This window comes from Schistocerca nitens, chromosome 7 (genome assembly GCF_023898315.1).
Source record: "Schistocerca nitens isolate TAMUIC-IGC-003100 chromosome 7, iqSchNite1.1, whole genome shotgun sequence".
NCBI lineage: Eukaryota > Metazoa > Arthropoda > Insecta > Orthoptera > Acrididae > Schistocerca > Schistocerca nitens.
In genome coordinates, this window is record NC_064620.1 from 282,163,324 (window position 1) to 282,188,796 (window position 25,473).

General features: G+C 38.4%; 1 protein-coding gene across 1 annotated transcript in view; it reads right to left on the reverse strand.

The window, feature by feature from the left end:
* LOC126195573 (ninein-like protein) overlaps window positions 1–25,473 on the reverse strand; it is a 143,946-nt gene that overhangs the window by 89,523 nt on the left and 28,950 nt on the right. The window contains exons 6-9 of the mRNA XM_049934199.1: window positions 21,835–22,092; window positions 19,679–19,819; window positions 16,583–16,745; window positions 14,402–14,518 (exon numbers count right to left, since the gene is read on the reverse strand). Coding sequence (XP_049790156.1) covers window positions 14,402–14,518; window positions 16,583–16,745; window positions 19,679–19,819; window positions 21,835–22,092 — 679 coding nt within the window. The remainder of the gene's footprint in view (window positions 1–14,401; window positions 14,519–16,582; window positions 16,746–19,678; window positions 19,820–21,834; window positions 22,093–25,473) is intronic.

Consider the following 25,473-nt stretch of genomic DNA (forward strand, 5'->3'; position numbering starts at 1 on the left):
CTTTCTGTCAACTGCTATGTACTGTGACCTCTCTAACAGGAAATCACAAATCCAGTCATACAATTGAGATGATATTCCATAAGCACACAATTTCACTACGGGCCGCTTGTGTGGTACAGAGTCAAAAGCCTTCCGGGAATCCAGAAATACGGAATCAGTCTGAAATCCCTTGTCAATAGCCCTCAAAGAGCTAGTTGTGTTTCACAGGAACGATGTTTTCTAAACCCATGTTGACTGTGTGTCAATAGACAGTTTTCTTCGAGGTAATTCATAATGTTTGAAAACAATATATGTTCCAAAATCCGGCAGCATATCGATGTTAACGATATGGGCCTGTAATTTAGTGGATTACTCCTACTACCTTTCTTGAATATTGGTGTGACCTGTGCAACTTTCCAGTCTGTGGGTACAGATCTTTTGTCGAGCGAACTGTTTTATATGATTGTTAAGTATGGAGCTAATGTATCAGCATACTCCAATAGGAACCTAATTGGTGTACAGTGTGGACCAGAAGACTTGCTTTTATTAAGTGATTTAAGATGCTTCACTACTCCTAGGATATTTACTTCTACGATACTCCTCATGTTGGCAGCTGTTCTCGATTCGAACTCTGGAATATTTACTTTGTCTTCTTTTGTGAAGGCATTTCGGAAGGCGGTGTTTAGTAACTCTGCTTTGGCAGCACTGTCTTTGATAGTATCTCCATTGCTATCGCGCAGAGAAGGCATTGATTGTTTCTTGCCGCTAACATACTTCACATATGACCAGAATATCTTTGGATTTTCTGCCAGGTTTCAGACAAAGTTTCGTTGTGGAAACTGTTATAAGCATCTCGCATTGAAGTCCGTGCTAAATTTCGAGCTCCTGTAAAAGATCGCCAATCTTGGGGATTTTGCGTCTGTTTAAATTTGGCATGTTTGTTTTGTTGTTTCTGCAACAGTGTTCTAACCTGTTTTGTGTACCAAGGAGGATCAGCTCCGTCGTTTGTTAATTTATTTGGTATCAATCTCTCATTTGCTACCGATACTATTTCTTTGAATTCAAGCCACATCTGGTCTACACTCATATTATTAATTTGGATTGAGTGGAGATTGTCTCTCAGGAAGGCATCAAGTGAATTTTTATCTGCTTTTTTGAATAGGTATATTTTTCACCTATTTTTGGAGGATTTGGGGATTACAATATTCAATCTCACTTCTGCAACCCTGTGTTCACTAATCCCCTTATCAGTTTTGATGCTCATTATTAACTCAGGATTATTTGTTGCTACGAGGTCTAACGCATTTTCACAACCGTTTACTATTCACGTGGGCTCATGAACTAACTGCTCAAAATAATTTTCAGAGAATACTTTTAGCACAATTTCGGATGATATTTTATGCCTACCTCTGGAATTAAACATGTATTTTTGCCAATATATCGAGGGTACATTAAAGTCACCACCAACTATTAAAATATGAGTCAGGTACGTATTTGAAATCAAACTCAAGTTTTCTTTGAACCTTTCAGCAGCTGTATCGTCTGAATTGGGAGGTCGGTAAAAGGATCCTATTATTATTTTATTCCAGTTGCCAACAATGACCTCTGCCCATACTAACTCACAGGAACTATCTACTTCAATTTTGTGACAAGATAAACTACTTCTAACAGCAACAAACACGCCACTGCCAACCGTGTTTAGCCTACCCTTTCGGAACACCATTAGGTTCTTCGCAAAAATTTCAGCTGAGCTTATACCCAGCTTTAGCCAGCTTTCAGTGCCTATAATGATTTGAGCATCAGTGCTTTCTATTAGTGCTTAGAGCTCTGGTACTTTCCTAACACAGCTACGACAATTTACAACCAATGGTTCCTGTATCTACGTTCTTCCTGTGTTCAGCCTGCACCCTTTCTGACTGAAGCCCTTCTTTTGTTTCCCAGAGACCCTCTAACCTAAAAGACTGCCCAGTCCATGCCACACAGCCCCTGCTACCCATGTAGCCACCTCCTGTGTATTGTGGACATCTGACCTATTTAGCGGAACCCGAAACCCAACTACTCTTTGGCGCAAGTCGAGGAATCTGTAGCCTACATGGATGCACAACCATCTGAGCCTCTGATTCAGAACCTCAACTCGGCTCTGTACCACAGGTCCACAATCGGTCCTGTCAACTATGCTGAAAATGATCAGCTCTGCTTTCATCTTACAAGCAAGACTGGCAGCCTTTACCACTTCTGTTAACCACGAGAATCTCTTCTGATCCAAAGTGACACACATCACTGGTACCGACCTGCAGTTGGCTGCACCCCGTGCTCTTCATAGAATCTGGGAGGACCCTTTCCACATCTGGAATGACTCCACCCGGTATGCACACGGAGTGCACATTGGTTTTCTTTCCCTTCTTGTCAGCCAAGTCCCTAAGGGGCCCCATAACATGCCCAACATTGGAGCTCCCAACTACCAATAATCCCACCCTCTGTGACTGCCCGAATCTTGCAGGCTGAGTGGTTTCCTCTGAAACTGGTCATGTGACAGCATCTCGTTCAGTGACGGTGTCAGCCACAGACAGCACCTGGAACTTGTTTGTCAGACAAACCGGGGAGGCCTTACATGCGGCTGCCTTGGAAGTCTTTCGCCACCTGCTTTGCCCAGGGTCGACCTCCCACTCGACCACAGGTGAGGGGTCAACCTCAGTGTAAGCAGTAACTGTGCTGGCCACTGGTGAGAACCGATTGGAGGACTTGGATGTGCTGGACATCCGTTGGACCCCCAAGGCCAGCCCACAACAGTGGTGCCCATCCACTGCAGCCTCAATCTGCGTAACCAAAGCCATCACAGCCTGAAGCTGAGAGCGAAGTGAAACCAACTCGGCTCACGTCTGCACACAAGAATTGCAGTCTCTGTCCATACTAAAGACTGTGGAAAACTGAACTAGCAAATAAATGGACTATCAGTACGCACTGCGCAACTCTACTGTAGACCCTGACGAAAACACAGGAACTGTGTCTAATAATACACAGATATTCAAAAACCTAACTACCGAAGCACTCAGGTGAAACTAAATAATTCGTCCCTCATTAGGAACTTGTAATATGTTACAAAATCAGTTTACTTTCCGATGCAAACGAAAACATGAGAACTGTGGCTATTAGATATTAAATTTACACGCAGAAACTCAAGAAACTAAAATATTAAAGCACACACATGATATTATAAAATTCGCTCCTGTTAGGAACTCGCAAATGTCACAAAACTGGTTACTTCCCTGTTGCTGTGTCTGTCTCGGTTGGCTACTACTGCCTGACTTTTTGTACAACACTTGGCTGACAATCTGTTCTGGAGGAAGAATGTCACCATTTTCATAAGTTTTTTTTTTTTAAGTTTAAAGTCTCCGTGAGCAAGATTCATCTTGAAGATGTTCTCAACTAGAGGTCTGCGCGGTTGCGGATATCCGCGGATATATCTGCGGATATATCCGCGGTATTTGTTACTTGACGGATAAAATTGCGACCGGCGCGGATATCCGCGGGTCATCTGCGGATAATGAGCAAGGCATCTGCCCAGTACGTATGTTGCAATGTTAGTTGAAAACTTCAAGTCTGTTGACATTCTTGGAATCTTTTAGGGCTCGGGTAGAGCGGATGTCTGTTGTCCTCAGCCCCTGGCTACAACCGACGTAGCTGTACCCAAGAGACCTGCGCCTAATCCGTTTCCGCGACCGTATCTTTTGTGTGGCCTGTGAAGTGCTCTCTGGGTGGCAAACCTGCCCACTCTCTACCAGACAGGTGCCCATTGCAATTTTCCGCTGCCTTCACGCTTTGTAGTGACTGAGTGACAACGTGCATCATAGCAAATATCAGTGAGAGTTCTTTCTTCAAATGAACACCATATTTATGGATACAATTTCGTGTATGGTGAAAAAAGGTGATTTTACATTAGTGAAGGAAAACAAATTGAAATCGCCAATTTGGAAAAAATTCGGATACGTATTTGATGACAACGAAAAGATAAAAGATATAGTGGCTTGTTTTGCATGTAAAAAAGTATATTCCTACACTGGACACAAAAGCGGAACTTCAAATTTGCTAAAACATTCGTGTGAGGCTGGACAAAGTAGCATAATTACTTATTTAAATACCAAGAGAGATGTGAAAGTTCCTGAAGTTCCGCCAAATTTGAAGACAGCCGCGACAGAAAAACTTGTCAATCTTGTCAGAAAAGACATTTTATCATTCGAAGTTTCGTGTGAATCTGGGTTTCTCGAGACGGCACAATTTCTTATTGATGTGGGGGCCAAGTACGGTGCAGCTGAGTGCTAAGGAACTGCTACCTCATCCAACCACCATATCCAGAAATTTGAAGGAAACGGCTGATTGTCTGCGTGAAACTGTCTCCGCAGAAGTGAAGAATATATTCAGAGATATAGGTGGAGCACTAACTGGACTGATTCGTACCGTAAAATAAACTATAGGGGAGTGACTGCACATTATGTTAATTATGAAGAAGTGAAACTTGAGGATCGAGTGTTGTGCACCAGAAATTTTGAGAGTGAGATTAAAAAAACAGGAGAAAACATTAAACTTGAATTAATTAAGATACTACGGTCGTTCGATTTATTCAGTGCTATGAATAACATAGTGTTCGTTACGGATAGAGGTCCAAATATTGTGGCAGCACTTCGCCAATACAAGAGGCTCTCATGCTCAGCACACATTCTTAATAATGTGCTGGAGCACATGACTCGAGGAGACGCGAATGATAAGAAGAGTGACGTGCATCGACTAATAAATTCCTGTTGAGCTATCAGAACTTTCTTTAAAAGATCTGGTCTTCAGAATCGTCTTCAGAAGTCATTGAAAGGAGATATAGACACACGACGGAACAGTAAATTGGATATGTTTGAGTCTATTAATTCACAATGGTTTGATGTTTTGTCAATTTTTTCAGAGAAAAATCAAGTTAATTTGATAGATTCTATAGACAAGAGGATATTGGAAGATATAATAACCTTTCTGACACCATTTAAAATAGGTTCTTGTGATCTCGAAGCCTCCAAAACCCCTACGCTTTATTTATGTGTTGTGGAAGTTAAAACTTCTTCCTTGAAAAAAAAAAAAAAAAAAAAAAAAAAAAAAAAAAAAAAAAAATGATAGCGACAGCCCATTTCTGACAGATTTAAAGAGTACAGCCAAATCTATTTTAATCAGCAAATGGGACATAACAGTAACCAATAAACTTGCAATGTTTTTGAATCCAAAATATAAAAACCTAAAATTTCTTAGCAGTGCCAAAAAAGATGAAATTGTAAAGGAAGCCAAAAATTATGTTGCGAGAAATTGTTCACAGTTAAAAGATAAGGAGGAAACAACATCTGGAATTCCTGCAAAAACAGAACAGAAGTCTGACGTACTTTTTAATGAATTTGAAGATTCCTCAGAAGATGAATCGATGAGAGATCTTGACTTCGCGTCAGATGAAATTCTCAGATATACGAATGATAAAGTCCAATTTTCGAAAGGCATCGACCTGATAGCTTAGTGGCATGGGCGTGAAAACGTCTATCCGCGTATTTCCTAACTCGCATACTTCGTGCACTGCACTCCCGCGTCTAGTGCGCCATCTGAGAGAAGCTTCTCTACTGCGGGACAAATAAGGCAGGACCGACGCACGTCTTTGAAGCCACAAACGATTGATGACATCACGTTCCTGCATAGTAATCTTCCAAAGTAAAAAGGTACTTGTACAGCTTCTCTTACTTCACCGTATTTTTTGGGCTTATCTGAATTAGTTACAATTTTTTTTTTCATCTGATTCTTTCTTTTACAGAATTTGAATCAGAAGCAAGCAGAGATGAAAATATTGAATCTGAAGCCTGTGAGTTTTTATTGTAATATTTATAGTAAAGAATTTCCTCGACATATTGTTAGTATTTTTACTATTCCCAACAAGAACATTTAAGTAGCATTAGGCAAAAGAAGGAAATATTTAACAAGCAATTTGTTTTGTTGTAATTTTCATATTAAAGAGCTCAATTTTAAGTTTTTACTCTTCGCAACAAGAACATTCAACAGCTAACACGTCAATATTATTAAACTAGGAAATGATGATCTCATAAGTGCCTACCTACATTTTAGCGTGCACTACAGTAACATTTGCAGCCGCCGAGCATTGTCGATCTTTGTGAACAGTGAAACAGCCCGGCCGGAGCGGTGGCACGGCGGGCCTTGTAATTAATTACAAGTGGGACTTCAAACTACGGCTCACGACCACCAACAAGCTGTGACTGCGATAGCCCGTGTAAGATTATTCTGATCACATTGAAAACGTACAAAATATTCAAATCATCCAAAATAATAATGTGTTTTTAATTTACAAGCCAATTAGTAAAGATAAGGGCTGAAATTCGTAACAAAATTGAACATTTTAACTGTAACTCGGTATTGCTTAACAGGGAACAGTGCCTAACATTTGAAGTTATGGGACAGTGGTTTTTATATAGACATCTTGAAGTCGTTTGCAGTTCCATTAAAATCTGGGAGGAAAAAAAAAATTAATATTGAAAGTATTAACTGCGAAATCTACTGCAAATTTTGTCTTAGTAATTTAGACCAATGTTGAGGATGTTTTAAAGTGTGAAAAACTTTGTTTAGTTGAGAATGAAACAGACATTTCATTTATCGCTAGGTCTTAATTCGATAAATCAGCCAAAAGGTGAGGTTCGAGATTTCAATCGTATTTTTAGCTAATGCTAAATGGACTCCTAATTTCCATAACCACTGATTTTGTTGTCACTCATCGGAAGACGAGTCATTTCTTCCAGACAACGTCAATTATTGCTGGCAGTTTAACTTTTTCACAGGTGCACCAGCACTTTGTAGTGTAGGCCTAATACTGTAAATATTTTCACCTGGAAATAACGAGGACTGAACGCGTAAGTTATAATATAATTATCAGCTGACATGAATGGCTTCAAAATTTGACACATCCAAGCAGTGAGTACAAAAAAACTGTCGGTAAATGATGCAATGTGCTAGTAACAGTTTAAAACCATTGTCATTTTCAGCTGCCTTGGCACAAGAGCAGCGAAATATAATTGTTTCTATACATGTATTTTCATCATTTAATACTATTACATTGAATTTTATTTTTTTAAATAGCGTTTCCAATCTCACGAGATCCGAGCCGCTCTTGTGTGTGCTCCGGAGTGCCAATGCTTTCCTGTTTGGAATGGTCTGCTTTAGAGTAGGTATAGAGCATTTCCTGTGATTTAAGAATTCAAAAGTAGTTAAGTTGTCACAGAAATGGCACCCTAACAATAACTGTGTCATTACATGCCACAATTCTAAGTACTACTGTCTATTACTATTAATTACTCACTCAAAACTTAAATATATGCGGATGCGGATTAATTGCTGCGGATGCGGTAGTGGATTAGGACCTTGCAGATGCGGATTGCGCTTTTCTTATCCGCGCATACTCTATTCTCAACCTTCCAAAAATGATTCGTGCCACTGAAAAATTTGTGCTCTTGATAAGGAATGTCCCAATAGGCTTCTTTCAACTTTTCAAATGTCAAACTCACAGATTCCCAAGTTTAATACAAAAATTGATGTCATAATATTTCTCTGAACTCAACTGTTCCATTTTTGTAAAACACACACACACACACATTCACTTGTAGCTCTCTCAAAAATCATGTGAGAGCCGTATGAGCGCAAACTCAGACTGAGCATCTGAAAGGGATGAACACAACGGTCTACACAAGTAGAACAACCCAGCATTGCCAGATCGCTCTCATTACTTTCCTCACACACCTCATATCAAAAGTGTGGAGGTGGGGATGGATTTGAAAAAACAGTGTAGTCCATGACATGCAAATACCCATAGGTTAGTCATCCAATGTTTCAGAATGAAAGTACTTAAAAGACTACACAGTTTACACATAATTTGAAACGTTTGTGAAAATTTTCTCACTGACACCCACAAAATGACGAAAGGAAGAGTTTATCACGTACTACATTTTCACTGTTCACAGAGTAAAACTGCGCATGAAGCATGACATTTTAATTTACTACTGCTTTACTACTCACTCTATTCGCAACACATATTGCGGACAGTAGCCACATATAACATATAATTATACCATTATACAGCACACAGCTCAGGATATACAATGTTATAAACATTGAGCTGCATGAAAATGAAGCTGCAGAGCAAAATTCACTAGATATACTGATGAAATATGTGTACAAATAAATGTGAAATATGTTAAATATATGTGAACTCACCAAATAGCAGAGATGCTGAGTCGCAGAAAAGACTGTCACAAAATGAGTTTTCGGCCAACAATACCTTTGTCCAAAAAAGACAACACACACACACACACACACACACACACACACACACACAGTCTCTGGCAGCTGTAGCGAGACTATGTGCAGCAGTGCAAGGTGGGAGTAAGGAGGGGCTGGGGTGGGAATGGGCTGGGATAGGGAAGGGGAGGGATAGGAGAATAGGGATTCATGAGGGTGAAGTCTACTAGTGGGAGCGTGCAGGGACAAGGTGGAGTTAGGGTAGGGCAGCTACATGCAGTCGGGAGATTGGACAGAGGACAGGAGAGAGAGGGGAGGTAGAGGTAAAGGAGAGAAGTAAAATGATGACAGCAGATGTCCAGGGCATAGGACACATGATGTAGTCAGCCAACGGACACATCACTATTAAGTACCATGAACACACAAATAGGAAAAGTTAATTGTTTAAATTAATATATGTATATACTGCAGCTACAAGAAGAGCTAAGTCTTCACGTATAATATTAATAAGCTACTAGAGAAGCTAAGCTTTCACATGTAATATTGGTCTCTCTTGCAGGTGTTACACCTTAACATACATTACACAAATATGGCAGTAAAATTTGAACTAATGACATAAATGTCTGGTCTTCTGAGCTCGAAATTATTCTCTAAGTGGCTGGTCCTCAAAGTGTTACATTTTAAATGAGAGTCAAATGCTCTGTGACTTAAGAAACATCGGACACACTCATACGTAACACAATTCAACTTGTGTAAAAGGAAATTTACTTTGAAAGTAACGTTTTTCAAACCACTATTCGCAATATTTTACTGAGACCTGTTAGAAACAGGTTCATTTCAGCACCAGGAAACAGGCGTTATTGAACACGTGCAGTTATGAGGCATAGGAAGCCTGTATGTTTGTACATATAACGCATTAAAAGATCTTACATTACGTCATAAAAGAAACAGGACATCAGAGGATATTCCCAAGAGCATCAGAATTTTGTAAACCATGCTGAAATGCATAATTCGGCTTGAAGTCCACATTCATATGTCCAGATCCACAATACAGTAGGCCCCAATCTATATTAAGCTTTTCAGTGTGATTTTCGGGGTGTAAATTTTCTTGGAGTACTAGTACTGCGCTATCTCATGTTTGGTTCTTAATTATAGCATAACGCAATTTGTACCAGAGGATGAAAACATGCACTTGAAATTCAGCGAACAGTTGGAACTAACCTATACTGTGGAATAAAATGCTTCATTTCAAATAAATTGACTGCCTCAGCGGAAAAGATTAATGAAAGCCCACGTTTCTTTACCAAACCAACAAAAACAGCTTCATTGTTCTGTAAGGTGATTAATGCTTGACTACCAAAAAACTGAAAATAAAATAAAATCAGAAAACTGAAACTAATTATATATTACAGCCTTCCTAAAAACTTTGAGGTTCGCCAATGACATTGTAATTCTGTCAGAGACAGCAAAGGACTTGGAAGAGCAGTTGAACGGAGTGGACGGTGTCTTGAAGGGGGGATATAAGATGAACATCAACAAAAGCAAAACGAGGATAATGGAATGTAGTCAAATTAAATCGGGTGATGCTGAGGGAATTAAATTAGGAAATGAGACACTTAAAGTAGTAAAGAAGTTTTGCTATTTAGGGAGTAAAATAACTGATGATGGTCAAAGTAGAGAGGATATAAAATGTAGACTGGCAATGGCAAGGAAATCGTTTCTGAAGAAGAGAAATTTGTTAACTTCGAGTATAGATTTAAGTGTCAGGAAGTCGTTTCTGAAAGTATTTGTATGGAGTGTAGCCATGTATGGAAGTGAAACATGGACGATAACTAGTTTGGACAAGAAGAGAATAGAAGCTTTCGAAATGTGGTGCTACAGAAGAATGCTGAAGATAAGGTGGGTAGATCACGTAACTAATGAGGAGGTATTGAATAGGATTGGGGAGAAAAGAAGCTTGTGGCACAACTTGACTAGAAGAAGGGATCGGTTGGTAGGACATGTTTTGAGGCATCAAGGGATCACAAATTTAGCACTGGAGGGCAGCGTGGAGGGTAAAAATCGTAGAGGGAGACCAAGAGATGAATACACTAAGCAGATTCAGAAGGATGTAGGTTGCAGTAGGTACTGGGAGATGAAGAAGCTTGCACAGGATAGAGCAGCATGGAGAGCTGCATCAAACCAGTCTCAGGACTGAAGACCACAACAACAACAACAACAACAACATTTTAATTCACTTGATAGCTCCTGGTCACAGAAATCCATTTTGTTTTTATCTGACGTGGGAGCCATAAACGAAGAAGAAACAGCACAATCTTCTTCTTCTTCTTCTTCTTCTTCTTCTTCAGTAGCACTACAGCCCTTGGAGAGCCTCGGCTCCTTCAACGATCTTCCTCCACACCTCTCAGTTATTTGCTGCTCTTTTCCAACTCTAGACTCCCATAATGGTGAGATCCATTATTATATCGTCAATTCATCTTCTTCTAGGTCTCCCTTTTCACCTAGCTGAATTGATCACACCTTTCATGATTTTCTTTGGAATTCTATCCTCTGCCATTCTCTCCAAGTGTCCTAGCCATCATATTTGCGGTCATTTCATATATTTTACTGTGTCCCTACCTTGTATTAACTCTTGTAATTCGGCATTGTAGCATATTCTCCAGCCTTCTTCCTCTCTCATTGGCAAATAGATTTTGCACAGCATTTTCTGCTCCATGGTTCTTAGTGCATTTTTATCTTGTTCTGTTAACGTCCATACCTCTGACCCATATGTGATAACTGGGCGGACTAGGGAATTATATGTATGCAGTTTTGTTTTTCTTGTAACAAGGCTATTTCTGAAAAGTTGCGTATTTACAAAGTAAGCTCTGTTTCCCGGTTGTATCCTTTCTCTTATAGTCTTCATTGTATCCTTTCTCTTATAGTATTCATTTGTTACTAGGGCTCCCAAGTAGTTAAAAGCATTTTCCATTGATGTTTAGGTTTTTAGGGGTTATTCTGGCCTCAGATTGTGACATTACCATAACTTTTATTTTATTTTCATTTACTATGAGGCCAATTTTTAAGGCTTCTGTTTCCATTGCCCAGTATGTTTCTTGGAGTGTATTTATATTTCTTCCTACTATATCAATGTCATCAGCATATGCACATATCTGGCTAGTTTTCATAAATTTACTACTCTATGCAGGGCTATATTGAATAGGACAGTGGAGAGACTGTCACCTTGCTTCATACCTTTATTACAGTCAAAGCTTTCACTTTTTCTGCTAGGGATCTTACTTTTGCTCTTGTCTCTGTCATTGTCATTCTGATTAGTGTTATTAGTTTAGCACATATACCAGCTTCTTCCTGTACTCTGTATAGTTCTTGCTGATTTATGCTGTCAGCAAAATCACTAAACGTAAACAGGGGTCATGTGGAGACTAACACCCCCCCCCCCCACACACACACACAACAACTCAGACTGATCATGCATGCACGAATCTGGCTGCTTGGACGTACAAAAAAAAAAAAAAAAAAAATTCTATTTAGCATCTGGCTTCAAGCAGCCAGAAGTGGGAGAGGGTACTGCTCATATGTGATTGACTGTGCATGCACCTGAGCCCTCTGGCAACACACTAATCTCACGTCGCACTCATTGGAAGCAGTTTGTTGTTACTAAGTGTTGCATAGTCTTTGTCCTAAGGCCTTTGACACATTTAGCTGTTGGGAGATGCTTGTGTGTGCACACTGCTTTGTTATTGTAAAAGGAGCATTTCCTTTGCAACTAACGTTTGTTGCTTTTTTTTCTCGCGTATGTTTTACTGCTGCAGTATTATTCTGCAGTAGAGGGATACAGTAATATTTTTTGGCAGGGTATCAGTTATTACCAGTTAAAATCCCAAGAATTTAACTGAAAACTAAAACAATGAAAAATTCCCGGAATTTCAAAAAATTCTCAGGTTATTTCCGCTTTTCTCCCCGATTAAAAATTCCCGGATTTCCTGGGTGTATACACCCTGATACTGCTGAATTTCTTTCTGTAATTTATGTGTCATTTACTACAGTTGTGTAGAATTTGTGAAACTAAACAGGCTTTTATACATGTGAAATGTTAAAGAAATAAGTGACACAAGTTTTGATGTTTGGATTATCAATCATATATCATCATGGGTTTAGATCATGGAACAAGAAAGCACCACTTGTGCAACATTCAGCTTGCCCTTTCCTCACACTATATCCTGCAAAGCATGGACGCAGAGCAATATTTCTAGATTTCCAGGAAGTATTTGTCATAATACCACAGTGCATACTTTTAACAAAGGTCTGAGTACAAAGAATATGCCTCAATGAAAATAATCAATTTTGACAATATAATGTAATTGGATAGATAAAAAAAATCTACTCACTAAGTGGCAGCAGAAGAACACACACATAAAAAAAGTTTTACTTATGCAAGCTTTTGGAGACAGTGGCTTCTTCTTGCACCAGAACTGAAGGGGAAGAAAGAGAGCTGAAGAGAAAGAAACTTGAGAGGTTTAGGAAAAGGGTAGAGTTCGAAAATCTATCCAGAACCCTGGGTCATGGGAGACTTACTGGACAGGATGAGAAGGATCCCCTAACCCGGGGTTCTGGGTGGCTTTTCCGAACTCAACCGTGTTCCTATACCTCTACAGTTTCTTTCCCTTCACCTCTCTTCATTCCCCTTCAACCCATCTGCCAGAAGATTGAGCCACTAGCTCTGAAAGCTTCTGTAAGTAAGACCTTCTTTTATATGTGTGTTCTCCTGCTGCCGCTTGGTGAGTAGATTTTTTGTCTATCCAATCACAGCATATTTGAGAGACTTGAAGACACACTATCAGGGCCCAATACACCATCTTGGACAGCAAGTGTTCATCAAAGACAAACATATTCTCAGGATGCCCCATGGAAGTGTGACAGGACCATTCTCGTTCTCTATGTACATAAACGATCTGATGGATAGTGTGGCCAGCAATCTGAGACTTGTTTGCTGATGGTGCTGTAGTATACAAGAAAATGTCATCTTTGAGTGATTGTAGGAGGATACAGGATGATGTGATAGAATTTCTATATGGTGTGATGAATGGTAGCTTCCTCTAAATGCGGGGAAATAAGAAGTCAATGAAGATAGCAAGGGAAAACAACACAATAGTGTCAAATTCAGTATTAGTGGCATGCTGCATGACGCAGTCACATAGATTAAATATCTGTGTGTAATGTTGGAAATTAACCTGAAATGGAATGAGCATTTAAGGTTAGTTGTAGAAAAGGTGAATGTTCACCTTTGGTTTATTGGGAGAGTTCTAGGAAAGTTTAGCTCATCCATAAATGAGATTGCAAACATAGTACTTGTGAGATGCATTCTTCAGTAATGTTAGAGCGTTTGTGATCCCCCCCCCCCCCCAAGCTGGATTAAAGGAAGACATGCAAGCAATTCAGAGGTGTAGTGCTAGATTTGTTACCAACAGATTCAATCAACATGAAAGTGTTACAGAAATGCTTCATGAACCCAAATTGGTATCTCTGGATGTTCTTTTCACTATACATTATGAGAAAGTTTAGAGAACCGGCATCTGCAACAAGATACACAACAATCCTACTGCCACCAGTATACATCTTGCATAAGGGCCACAAAGTCTTGATATAAGAAATCAGAGCTTGCGCAGAACTATGTAAATAGTCATTATTCCCTCATTCGATATGTGAATGGGATGAGAATGGCTGACAGTGGTAAAAGGCATCCTCCACTATGCACTGTATGGTGACTTCCAGAGTATGTTTGTAGATGTAGATGTTCCACTGTTTACAGCCACCTGGTATCATGCACTACATAAAAAATATCACATGCACATATTCATGTGCTGAATAACAATTAAGTTTAATGCCTCCAAACAAGCAAGGAAGATTGTATGAACTTAATTCCCTGCAAGGTTGAGAGTAGTAATATTGACAGATTCAGACAAGTATGCCTAAGAGATACAAATCAAACTTGGGCACTAATTGTAAAAGAACAAAAGTAACCACTTTTTCCATGCCCTACACAAAGAAACATCCACTTATCAGTAATTATAAAAAATTAAAATTTATTGCATCTGCCATTAGATCATACCTTTTGCTGAAGTGAAGCTAGTGATTCCAACTCATTCTGAAGGCTAGCTTTGGCTTTTCTGGTTTCCTCTAACTGTTCCAAGAGACTTTGGTTTTCTTTATCCACTGCTTCATTTTCCTGTATCATTGAAAAAGTTTAATTGAAAAGGAAGATATTATGGTATGGCAAATTATAAATTAACATAGCAGGATACTAAATGTCAGAGCAGAACATTTCTTTTCTTCCTTAGATGTGAGAGAAAGATTGTCCAGTCTCTGCTTTGCTACTACTTCAATGCACACACATTTTAGTTGTGATAAGATCATTGCAAAGAAAGCTCAATCTACTATATAAAAGAAAACTAACACTGATGTAGAATGAAAAGTAAAGATAGTGACGGAGCAAAATAAACATTTAAAACTGATGTCGCATATTTATCTTTAGAAATAATTTTCGGATCAGAGAGATGCAAGGTGGAGGGAAAAGCCACAAGACATTGGGTAATTAAAGAATGAATTACACGCATTTTGTTGTCAAGAAAGGGAACAAGTATATAAGCAAGTAAAACATGTGATACAAAAATAAAATCACAATAAAAGATACATGATGCAAAACTGAACAACTGATCCCCTTCTATTTCTCAGGAACTGATTTCCATTGATATAAACCTACTATGCTAAAAAATTATAAACAATTTCACCATTTACTGGGTGAGATTAACTGATCCTTACATATGTAGCATGTAGCGATACTATACACATGCTGTAAACTTGAAACATTTACCAATGTTAATTTGTAGCAGCATTAAAGGGCCAGAGAACAGGGTTTAGGCCAAAATAAAATTTCTGTTCAGGTGGCCCACTAAATCTGAACCAAACTTTATAACATGTACAGCTGATAGACAGGATATGTTAGGAGATTTAGACAAATAGCAACTAAAAACAAAATAAGGATTTGTCTTTCTCTGAAGCACTCCTTACAAAATGCACACATATAGACATGCTTCATTAGACCTAGTGAAAGCAGAAAACAGTGTATTTTTTCCTAAGAAGAAAAAAAATTGGTTATTTCCCTCTACAATAATAGAGGCACTAGTCAAAAACTGAACCAAAAAACCATTCATAGGAAGATTTAATCTGTGTTTCCAAATTACTGCCTTGCAGCAATTACATACACACATTTCACTGAACCATGAGGTCTGTTCAAAAAAATCCGGAACTTCGCCCATAAAATTTTTCCAAATTCTCCTCCACAATTGATAAACCATTCCCAATGCCATTTTCACTTCTGGAAGCAGTCTTGGTACGCCTCTTCCTGGATCATGCGAAGTGCTGTCTGCAAATTTTCTTATACCTTGTCTATCACTGCAAATCGTCGTCCTTTCAACAGGGGTTTCAATTTTGGAAAAAAAAAAAAGTCCACAGGGGCCATAGATTCTCTTAAGGAACATCTCATTCATGAGATCCAAAAGCTCTTCACAGATTGCGAGGCAAAGGTCTTTCTGATCTTGACTCATGAGGACAAACTTGGCGGCAACGTGATGCATTCCAAGATTTCATGACATGGTCCAACTGAAATGTTACATTCTTGTGCAATCTCTTGGACAGTCAGTCTTTGATTGGTATCCACAGTTTCGTTGACTTTCCTGACATGCGGGTCATCAGTAGCTGTGGAAAGGCATCCTGAACGAGTGTCATCTTTAACTTCCGTCCGGCCACTTCTAAACTGTCTGAACCATTCATTCATAACACCGAGTACAGCTTAAGCACTCACCACTGTAGGCTTCCTGCATCATTTGGCGTGCGTCTGTAAAATTTAATGCAGGCACGTTGCTCCTCTTAACTCCGCCAGCATTGCTCCTCTTAAACTATGCCATCTCGAAATTCACAAACTGTGTGACACAGTGTTCTACTCAGTACAGCACTGAACAATAACTAACAGACATACATCAATGAAACTTCTGGTAGTTACACATTAAACACGGGCGTGTGTATGGATGCCAACCGCATTTCACTCCAACACACCATTGGCGTGAAATTACGGATGTTCCGGAATTTTTTGAATAAACCTCATATATGACACATAGAACATGGACATTTTTCAACAAACAAATGCTATTATTTTTGAAAAACTGGGTATCTGATTTAGCTGTTGTTGACTTTATCGACTTTAAGCTGCTGTCAGCATAACCACAAGACTCACCACTTTCAAGGCTGCCAATTCTTGTCTCAGTCGACTATCTTCCTCATGCAGTGCTGCCAACCTTTGTTCCAGGTTATGTACCTGAGCAGCCAGCTGCTCCCGTTCCTGTCCTAACTGTTCTGCAACTTCACGGAGTTGTTCTGCATGACGCTGCTCCAATAATCTACAAACAGCAATTTATTTACGATAATCATGGAAAATCTAATAACAAAAACTGTCAAAATATTATACAATAGCAAATTAAAATATCACTGCATATCATCGTAGCTGTTAAAAAAATATGCTATACCACACTGGACACTTGTAACTTGTTATTTAACCATTCCAGTACTTCAATCTTCACAAATGGAATCCCTAGGTTAATCAAGAATTCAGATCTGCAAGCAACTACGTAACAGGCAATTAGAAATTGACTGTTAGTGAAAGATATCTAAGTTTTAATATGAAGTGAAATATTGTCAGACCAATAAATCAGAAGATAAGGACAGAACAATACTACATGAATATAAAAGGCTTTTTCAGAAGAGACATAAAACTATTCATGTAGAAGGCTTGAATAGTGGGAGATGGCACTGCAACACTTCAAGTATTGTAAATAAATTGGCTTATTTCATTAATTTAAAAGGGCAACAAAGGGACCTAATATAAAGAAAAACAAATTGTTTAAAATGCACAAAGAATGGTTTGTGTCATTAGTGAAATCAACAGCTATGTATATTGACAAAAAGACTTTATACATATAATTATGAAAGAAAGTAAAAAAGGAAGGCATCTGAAAAAATGGTAAAAATAAAACACGGAAAAAAACATTACATTAAGTAAAGGTATGATCAAAAAGTAGAGCACAAATAATATTTTGCTAAAAGTCATAAAGGATTTACGATGTGACAATGGGAAAAGCTGCTAGATTTGAAACTACTGGTGCAAATTACTAAAATATGGTCAGCCACGCCAGAAAAAGTATGCTGACTTCAGAATTTCCTGGTACCAAATAGTCACAGAAACATGGAAAACTGACAAACGGACAATCTACTTTTTTTTTTTTAAAAAAAAAAAAGAGTAATTGAGAGGGGTGTAAAGGTTCACATAGCTGCCTATAGAGGCATAAACATTATAAACACAGGATAAAACTAAATTCAATGATATTAAATAACAGGATAAAGTATATCAGTGAACCAAAACACAGTAAAGAACAGCGCTGGTAGATAATTGCATTGTTATCAATCAGCTACCTGAAAAAATGGTATTATAGACGTTGAAATGATATTTGATCAACTGATCACATTCTCTTCCATAATTTCTGTGAATGCGAATTCTAAAATGTGGTACAGAGGATGTTGGAGCACTGTGGTACAATATCTAAATAATGTTCTTTTCTAGTGGTCAGTTTATAAGAATAAACCAATGAATTTGACAGAGATGTTCCCTCTCTCCTACACTATGTGACATTACTGTCTACAATGTCCTGTAGAGGTGGATAAAGTTATTTAAACATAAAGGACTGAAGTCAAACTACCTCAAAATTATCTCCAAACTCAATTTACAGATAACATAGTTAATATAATGACATTCCAACAAAACACTTATAACAGTCAAATATAATTATCAATAACATACTACTAAAACAATCCTTTTATTTGATTGTTCTTTAAACGGAATAGCCAACTTTGAAACTTATCTGAAATTTTGTAGAGTTACAGCTGTGAAAGCATTTTTGTATAAATGGAAAATGGGTAATGGTAAATAGAGATGGAAGCCATATAGAGGCAGCAAAGAGAAAATCCTCACATTTACTTTATGAGACTAAATAGTCAAAATAGCCACTAACATTTTTACTATTATTTACAAGAAGGATAATGTTTTAAAGTTTTTTCAAAAAATAACAGAAAATTGATAATATTACATGCTGTAAACATTTCGGGGATTTTGAACTCCCATGAAGTGAACACACATGCGAAGGTCGGTCATGTCAATACCTACAATTGTGAGAATTGACATTTTTGTAGAGGCTTTGATGAAGATGTCAAATATTAATATTCGAACCACTTATACCACTGGTAAGTGTGTTTGTGTGTGTGTGTGTGTGTGTGTGTGTGTGTGTGTGTGTGTGTGATGGGAACTTAACACACAGAATGATAGACACAAAATAACGTGCACATTTCCACATCCACTTGTAATGTAATGCTGTAAGAGGCAGCTTTCAGTCATATTGTTGCAGGAGATGCAACCTAATTGGGACATTACGGATCTGGAAGCAAGAAACAGTCCTAATAATAGACACACAAATGTGCTGTGGGGGGGAAAAAAAAAGGGTCTCAGCCTTAATCTGTAAGGTTATTTTTACTTTCTTCTGGGTTATGAAGTACTGCCAAGAGAAGAGTGAAACAAAAACATTATAACACAATTTTGGAGTATGTGTTACTACAAACACCATCAAGTTACTGCAAAGAATCCTTTTCTCTTTTTCTAAAGAATTTAATGCCATTCAGAGAAATGCTCACTACCACAATGCAGCTGCAACTTTTGATATAATTTAGAGACATTAATTTCAGATTCTAGAGTACCTACCAAATAAACATACTCTAAGTGCTTAAGTTTATCGAATGTCTGGGACTGCTGGAGGCACTCTGTGAGAATGTTAATTTAAATAAAGTCAACATCAAAAGTTTGTGGGCATTCTTAATTGAAAGACATAGTCAACAGTTCTTTCTCTGCTGGAATAAAAAAGATGATGTAACAATATGAGAAACTTGCTGAAAAGAAGGGTGAGTGTGCAAAAACTGTCATACTTTTTGCAACAGCTTCTACACGTACTATCAAAGGGAAATTCAGCCGAGAAAAATAATATATTATGACTCAAAATTGTTTGTTGGTGCTTATCTTCAGGAGGAAAAATATGTAGTACTGCCAACAGACAAACTACCTGCCTTTTGGAAGTAATAGTTCCTTCCTCGAGGAGGAGTGAGGGATGGGTTAGTAATAATGTGATAACAACATTGAAGATCATCAGCACAAGGGCCTTTGAATGTAGAAGACTGTCACCTTTCCTTGCTTGTGGTACGCGTATTCATGTAACTGGCTACATATCTTACTCACTTGACCTGCATTTGACTGGACTGTTCAAGCCGAGCATGGCTATCATCAACCTCCTGGGCCAGCAAGGAGGCTCGTTCATTGGCATCTAAAATATCAGCTCGAAGTTTGTCTCTTTCGCCACGCAGGTGTTCCAAAGACAATCTGTAAATATATAAACACTTTTTAAGTTTCTTATTGCAGATAAGTGAAAATTATATCCATATAAAATTTAGTGTTTTGCATGTAAATGTAGTGACATGGGAGCAATATGAAATGACTGCAGTCAAGAATAGAAAAAATGTAATGGCTAACAAGGAGGCCTGCAAGATGAAAGCTACTAAATGCCAACAGGAAAAAAACAGCAAAATTCATTTTTAAAATCACAACAAAACCATAACCTCCAAGAAAATATATAAGTGATTGCAAAATTAATAATATCAAAACAAAAATTTACTTGAGAAAATTAAAATTACAAAGAGCCATAAGCAATTGCTTCAGGAGGTGAAATTCCCATACTGCCAATAGAGACATTTAAAAGTGAGAAAACTATTCCTGGCTTTTGGAACTATTGGTTCCTTAGTTGCTTCCTCAGGGAGGAAAGAGAGATACATTGAGGAAGTTCAAACAATTTACAGAAATACAGCCAATTAATGTCTAGATCAGGGCCAGTGGCAGTCACACTGGTGCTCATCTACTGTTCACAGGCTGGCAACACATCAGTTCGCATAGCAAATGGGATGATTCTTTGACATAACAAATGAGAGGTGAGAAGACAGGCAATGTCTTTCTAGCACTGAAATTGAAGCCATTGTCTTGTTTGCTTTTTTGGTGTATTAGTGAGTTTCAAAAGAAATCTTTTGTGATTATGGCAGCAAGTGCTATAAAGTGGACTGATTTAAGTGAACAGTAAAAGAAAACAATAGATGCTACTTACTATAAAGAAGACACGCTAAACTGCAGACAGGCACAATTGAAAGACACTTACATGAAGGTTTCAGTCACAGCCTTCAACAACAAAAGAGAAACACACGCCATTCATACACACAACCAAGCACACTTCATACACACATGACCGAAGGCTCTGGCTGGAAGCTTTGTGTAAGTGTCTTTTAATTATGCCTGTCTGCAACTTAACATGTCTTTTTTACAGTAAGTAGCAATCTATCAGTAGACTGTTAACATTCTGATCTCATGTTTCCATTGTTTAACTGATTTAAGTGATTTAGCTCTGCATGGCAATGTCATCCATTGGTGCATGTCTCATGGATTAATTGCAGAGATACACAAATGTATCAAATGTGATGGTGAAATGACTATGCAACCGATCTGCAAGAGCCCACTCAGTAAGTGAATCAATGTTTTTTTAATTAAATCATGGGAGAAGGTATGTGGATCAATGTTTATTATTAACACATTTAATATATTAATAAATACTGATCCACCTACCTTCTCCCATGATCTAATTAATCTAGTCTCCTACAATCTAATAAAAAAAATAAAAAAAAACACACTGATCCACTAAACTCAGTGTGCTCATGCAGATCAATTACGTAGCAACATAGAGCAGAGAAATGTTTCACTGCTTTTTCAAATATCCCATTGATTGCGATAGTAGCACAGTTTAAATAGCTGTGACTCAAACAAGGAACAATTAAATTTATAATCCTAATTTACAGCAATGTTTCACCCTTTCTTCTGAATGTATTACTTCATAACATGTTACCTGTCTGCTGCTCTCTCATTGGTTGTGCAATGCTAATTGCCAACAAACCTTCTTTTGTTCCTGTCATACCTCATGGCAAACTCTGGCAACATTCCTGCATGAAACACATAAGTAGGTCACGGAGCCTTTTACCAATGCAGCCACATCCTCAAGGATGTTACCCAGCTGCATTACCTTAAATTTCCTGAACATTTAATATGCTGGGAAGTTCAAGTTTCACTGTCTGATGAAGATTAGAAAGGAAGGGACGGGTCACTCCAGCTCCAGGATACGAGGGACCCCACTTTCACGAGGATGAGGAGAAATACAAATAGTTTTTTCAGTTTAAACGCATCCATCGACAATACTGGAATTTCACTCCTGAAAAATTAATCAAAAATTCTCATATACTCAGATAATGGGAAATAAAGAGCAATATCAAATTTGCTTTAATAATTAGATACTAGTGTCTGACCTGAGACAACGGACTTCTGCCTGGTAGAGAGCAAGGGCTGCATGAAGCAAGAGCTCCAGAGCACTATATCCATGTGCCGCAGCATCAGCCTGGGCTGCTGGGAGCTCTGACTCCAATGTAGTGGCCAGATCTGAAAGACGCACTTGACCACCTGTGCCCACTTCTGGAAGCCCCAAATCTCTAGCAAGACGAGCTGCTGTTGCAGGAGACATACCTGCTGTCTCCCACAACTCTAGTACTGCTTCCACGGGGACCAGCCTGTCATGTGAATAGACAAGAAAAAATTAAATAACAATACATTTTGGAAATCAGCAGTAGGAAACATCAGTGAAAGAGATGTATAGATATGAGTGAAATATGATGGTACCACAGACCAGAGCATAAGAACTTCCTAAAAATATGCTGCTAAGATATCTGTTGAGCAATCATGATAGGTTAAAACTAAGTGCTGAACTATGGACCGAATATGAATTTAAAGAGCAGTACTCTTACAATGTACTAAAACTGTTTAGCCCCCTAGGCTGAATCAAGGGCAACAATTCAGGACATCTGGCATGGTTCATTTTATTTACATCAAAACCAATAACCATCAATGAATATTTCAGAGAAAAATATGTAACTGATTGCAAACATAAACAGACATTCAATGAGTCAAATAAGGGAAAGGCAACCACTCACCTCAAACTGATGCATGGAGTATACAGACTCATAACAGGAAACAACATTCACACTAACTTTAGAGCTCTTGCTCTTTTTCTGAAAGTGTGCATTTAAGTGCCTGTTTGGTTGTGCTCAGAAGCTAGTGTGAATGCTGTTTCATGTTCTGTATCTCTGTCCTCCACACACTGGTCTGCTGCAGGTGAATGGTTGCCTTTCTCTTATTTTACATATTGCTTCATCCAGGAATTTCCATTATCGTTATTCAGATATTTAATGAGATGTTCACATATACTGGACAATCACAGAGTTCAATTTGTCATGAATTTTATGGTAATTAAAACATTATCATTATATAATGAATATTTGTTATGAAATATCTGCACTATTATAATCACGAATTTTCTTATTTTTCTTTCTACCAAAGGTAGTACTCTTGCATGGTGGACAGGAGAACTTTCAGTAGAGAGCTTAGAAGGAGGAAAAGACTAACCAGCAGAGACTTTCAGCTCAAATTTCTGGTCAAATGGTGTAGATAGAAACAAAACCACTGCCTTCATAGGTGAGGATTTGATTTAACATAGTCTGGTATGAAATTTAAATCAGCTGAAGATCCTCAACCAAGCAAATGCCAGTGTGTAAAAATGCCATTTAATACAATTTTGTTGCTCATCACTGCCGATGACGAGGTTGCTGGTACTGCTTCAGCACCATCCATTTCATTACTATTGTTCACAGAAGTAGAAACACTTCATTTATTTTCCATGGGGTACATCAAGCAATAGTGTAACAGTACTTGTGAATGTTACCTACAAATATGTTCGAATCTGCAAGTTTACATTATAACTATCATTTTTGAATCACAGTAAACTGAAGAATGAATGGCAGCACAGAAAGTGAAGAACCTTATCTGGTATGATTAACTTTCTGTGTCAGCCGAAAGTGGGTGAAAATGAAGTATTTACTACTGTAAGTTATTGCAATAATGCTGTGCAAAGCAATTTCAGCAAAACAACACACATACTTGGGGAGGAGGGGGGGAGGATCTACTGTGAGCACTAATTTCAGAAACATTATGAAAATGATGATAGGAAAGACATCTCACAGAAAAGCACTCACATCAAACTGAAATGTGAATAGACTTAATTAAATTATTAAATATCACTGTCAATTGCAGTGCATGCTGATCTGTGGCTTCAAATGCTCAGGAGGAATAATCACTCTACATCATTCGAGAATAAATAATTGCCTCCGTTAACAAAGTCTATGGTTGTTTGCTGATAAAAGTCGCGTAAATGTCTAAATAGACTCTCTCTCTCTCTCTCTCTCTCTCTCTCTCTCTCTCTGTGTGTGTGTGTGTGTGTGTGTGTCAGTAGTACTACACTGTATTGATAGAAAGTGTCAATGCATGCACACATTCATCCATTCACGCACTCACACATCATGTTCTGTCAGTCCCCACTTGAAGAGGATGAGGAATGAGTCAAGTTATATATTAACTGGCAGAAGCAACCAGGACCAGGTCCATAACCCAGATAACAATCAACAGGAGAGTCAGTGGCAAAACGAAGCTATCAGGTGTCCATGAAGCAGGCATTGTTAAGAGGTGTAAACTGGACAGAGCCAGTCCAACAGGCAGTTTTACCTTGCAAAATACAATCAACACATTTCTGCAACGTTTCATGAGTCACAAACATAACTAATGTTGCTAAAACAGGGAAAGCTGTCCTCCAAAAGGTTGCTTTGAAACTTGCAGTGCTTTGTTTGGTGTGGTCCTTCCTTTACTGACCTTTTGAATGACTTACTTTGGCTGTTATAGTGATCCACCATTTAACAAGTGCTCCGAATCATGTCACAACTTAACATTTTTCACATGTATGGAGCTTGCCAGAGCTGAAAGAAGCAGCAAGTGTTAAAAAAAATATCTTGCAACTGATAGAGGATTGCACCTAGTGGATTTGTAGACTGACACTTACCCAGCCAGAAATCAAGTCACTTCACATACACTGCTTGAAAAAACATGAGACACCCTCAAGGGAACCTCCCCATCGCACCCCCCTCAGATTTAGTTATAAGTTGGCACAGTGGATAGGCCTTGCAAAACTGAACACAGATCAGTCGAGAAAACAGGAAGAAGTTGTGTGAAACTATGAAAAAAATAAGCAAAATATACAATCTGAGTAGTTCATGTGCAACATAGGCAACATCAAGGACAGTGTGAGCTTAGGAGTGCCGTGGTCCCGTGGTTAGCGTGAGCAGCTGTGAAATAAGAGGTCCTTGGTTCAAGTCTTCCCTCGAGTGAAAACTTTAATTTTTTATATAATCAACTTCGCTCTCCAAAATTCCAGGACATGTTCAGATTTGCTTGGACATATGTAGGATTTGACGGTCTACACAAGGAAAATCTGAAAACATTAAAAACATATGTTTTGACAGAGCACAGGGAAAACTGTGCGACTGTGAAACTGTTGCATTCATTTGTTGCAGTTTATGTGACAAACCATTATGTTTTCATCACTTTTTTGGGAGTGATTATCACATCCACAAGAAAACCAAAATCGGGCAAGGTAGAAGAATCTTTTTACCCATTCACGAAGTGTACAAGTTAGGTGGATCGACAACATATTCCTGTCATGTGATGCACATGCCGTCACGAGTGTCGTATAGAATATATCAGACGTGTTTTCCTGTGGAGGAATCAGTTGACCTATGACTTTGTGATCAAATGTTATCAGTTCCCATTGGAGAGGCACGTCCTTTCGTCTACTAATCGCATGGTTTTGCAGTGCGGTCGCAAAACACAGACACTAAACTTATTATAGTGAACAGAGACGTCAATGAATGAACGGACAGATCATAACTTTGCGAAAATAAAGAAAATAAACTTTTCACTCGAGGGAAGACTTGAACCAAGGACCTCTCGTTCCGCAGCTGCTCCCGCTAACCACGAGCCCACGGCGCTTCTGATCTTATATTATCCTT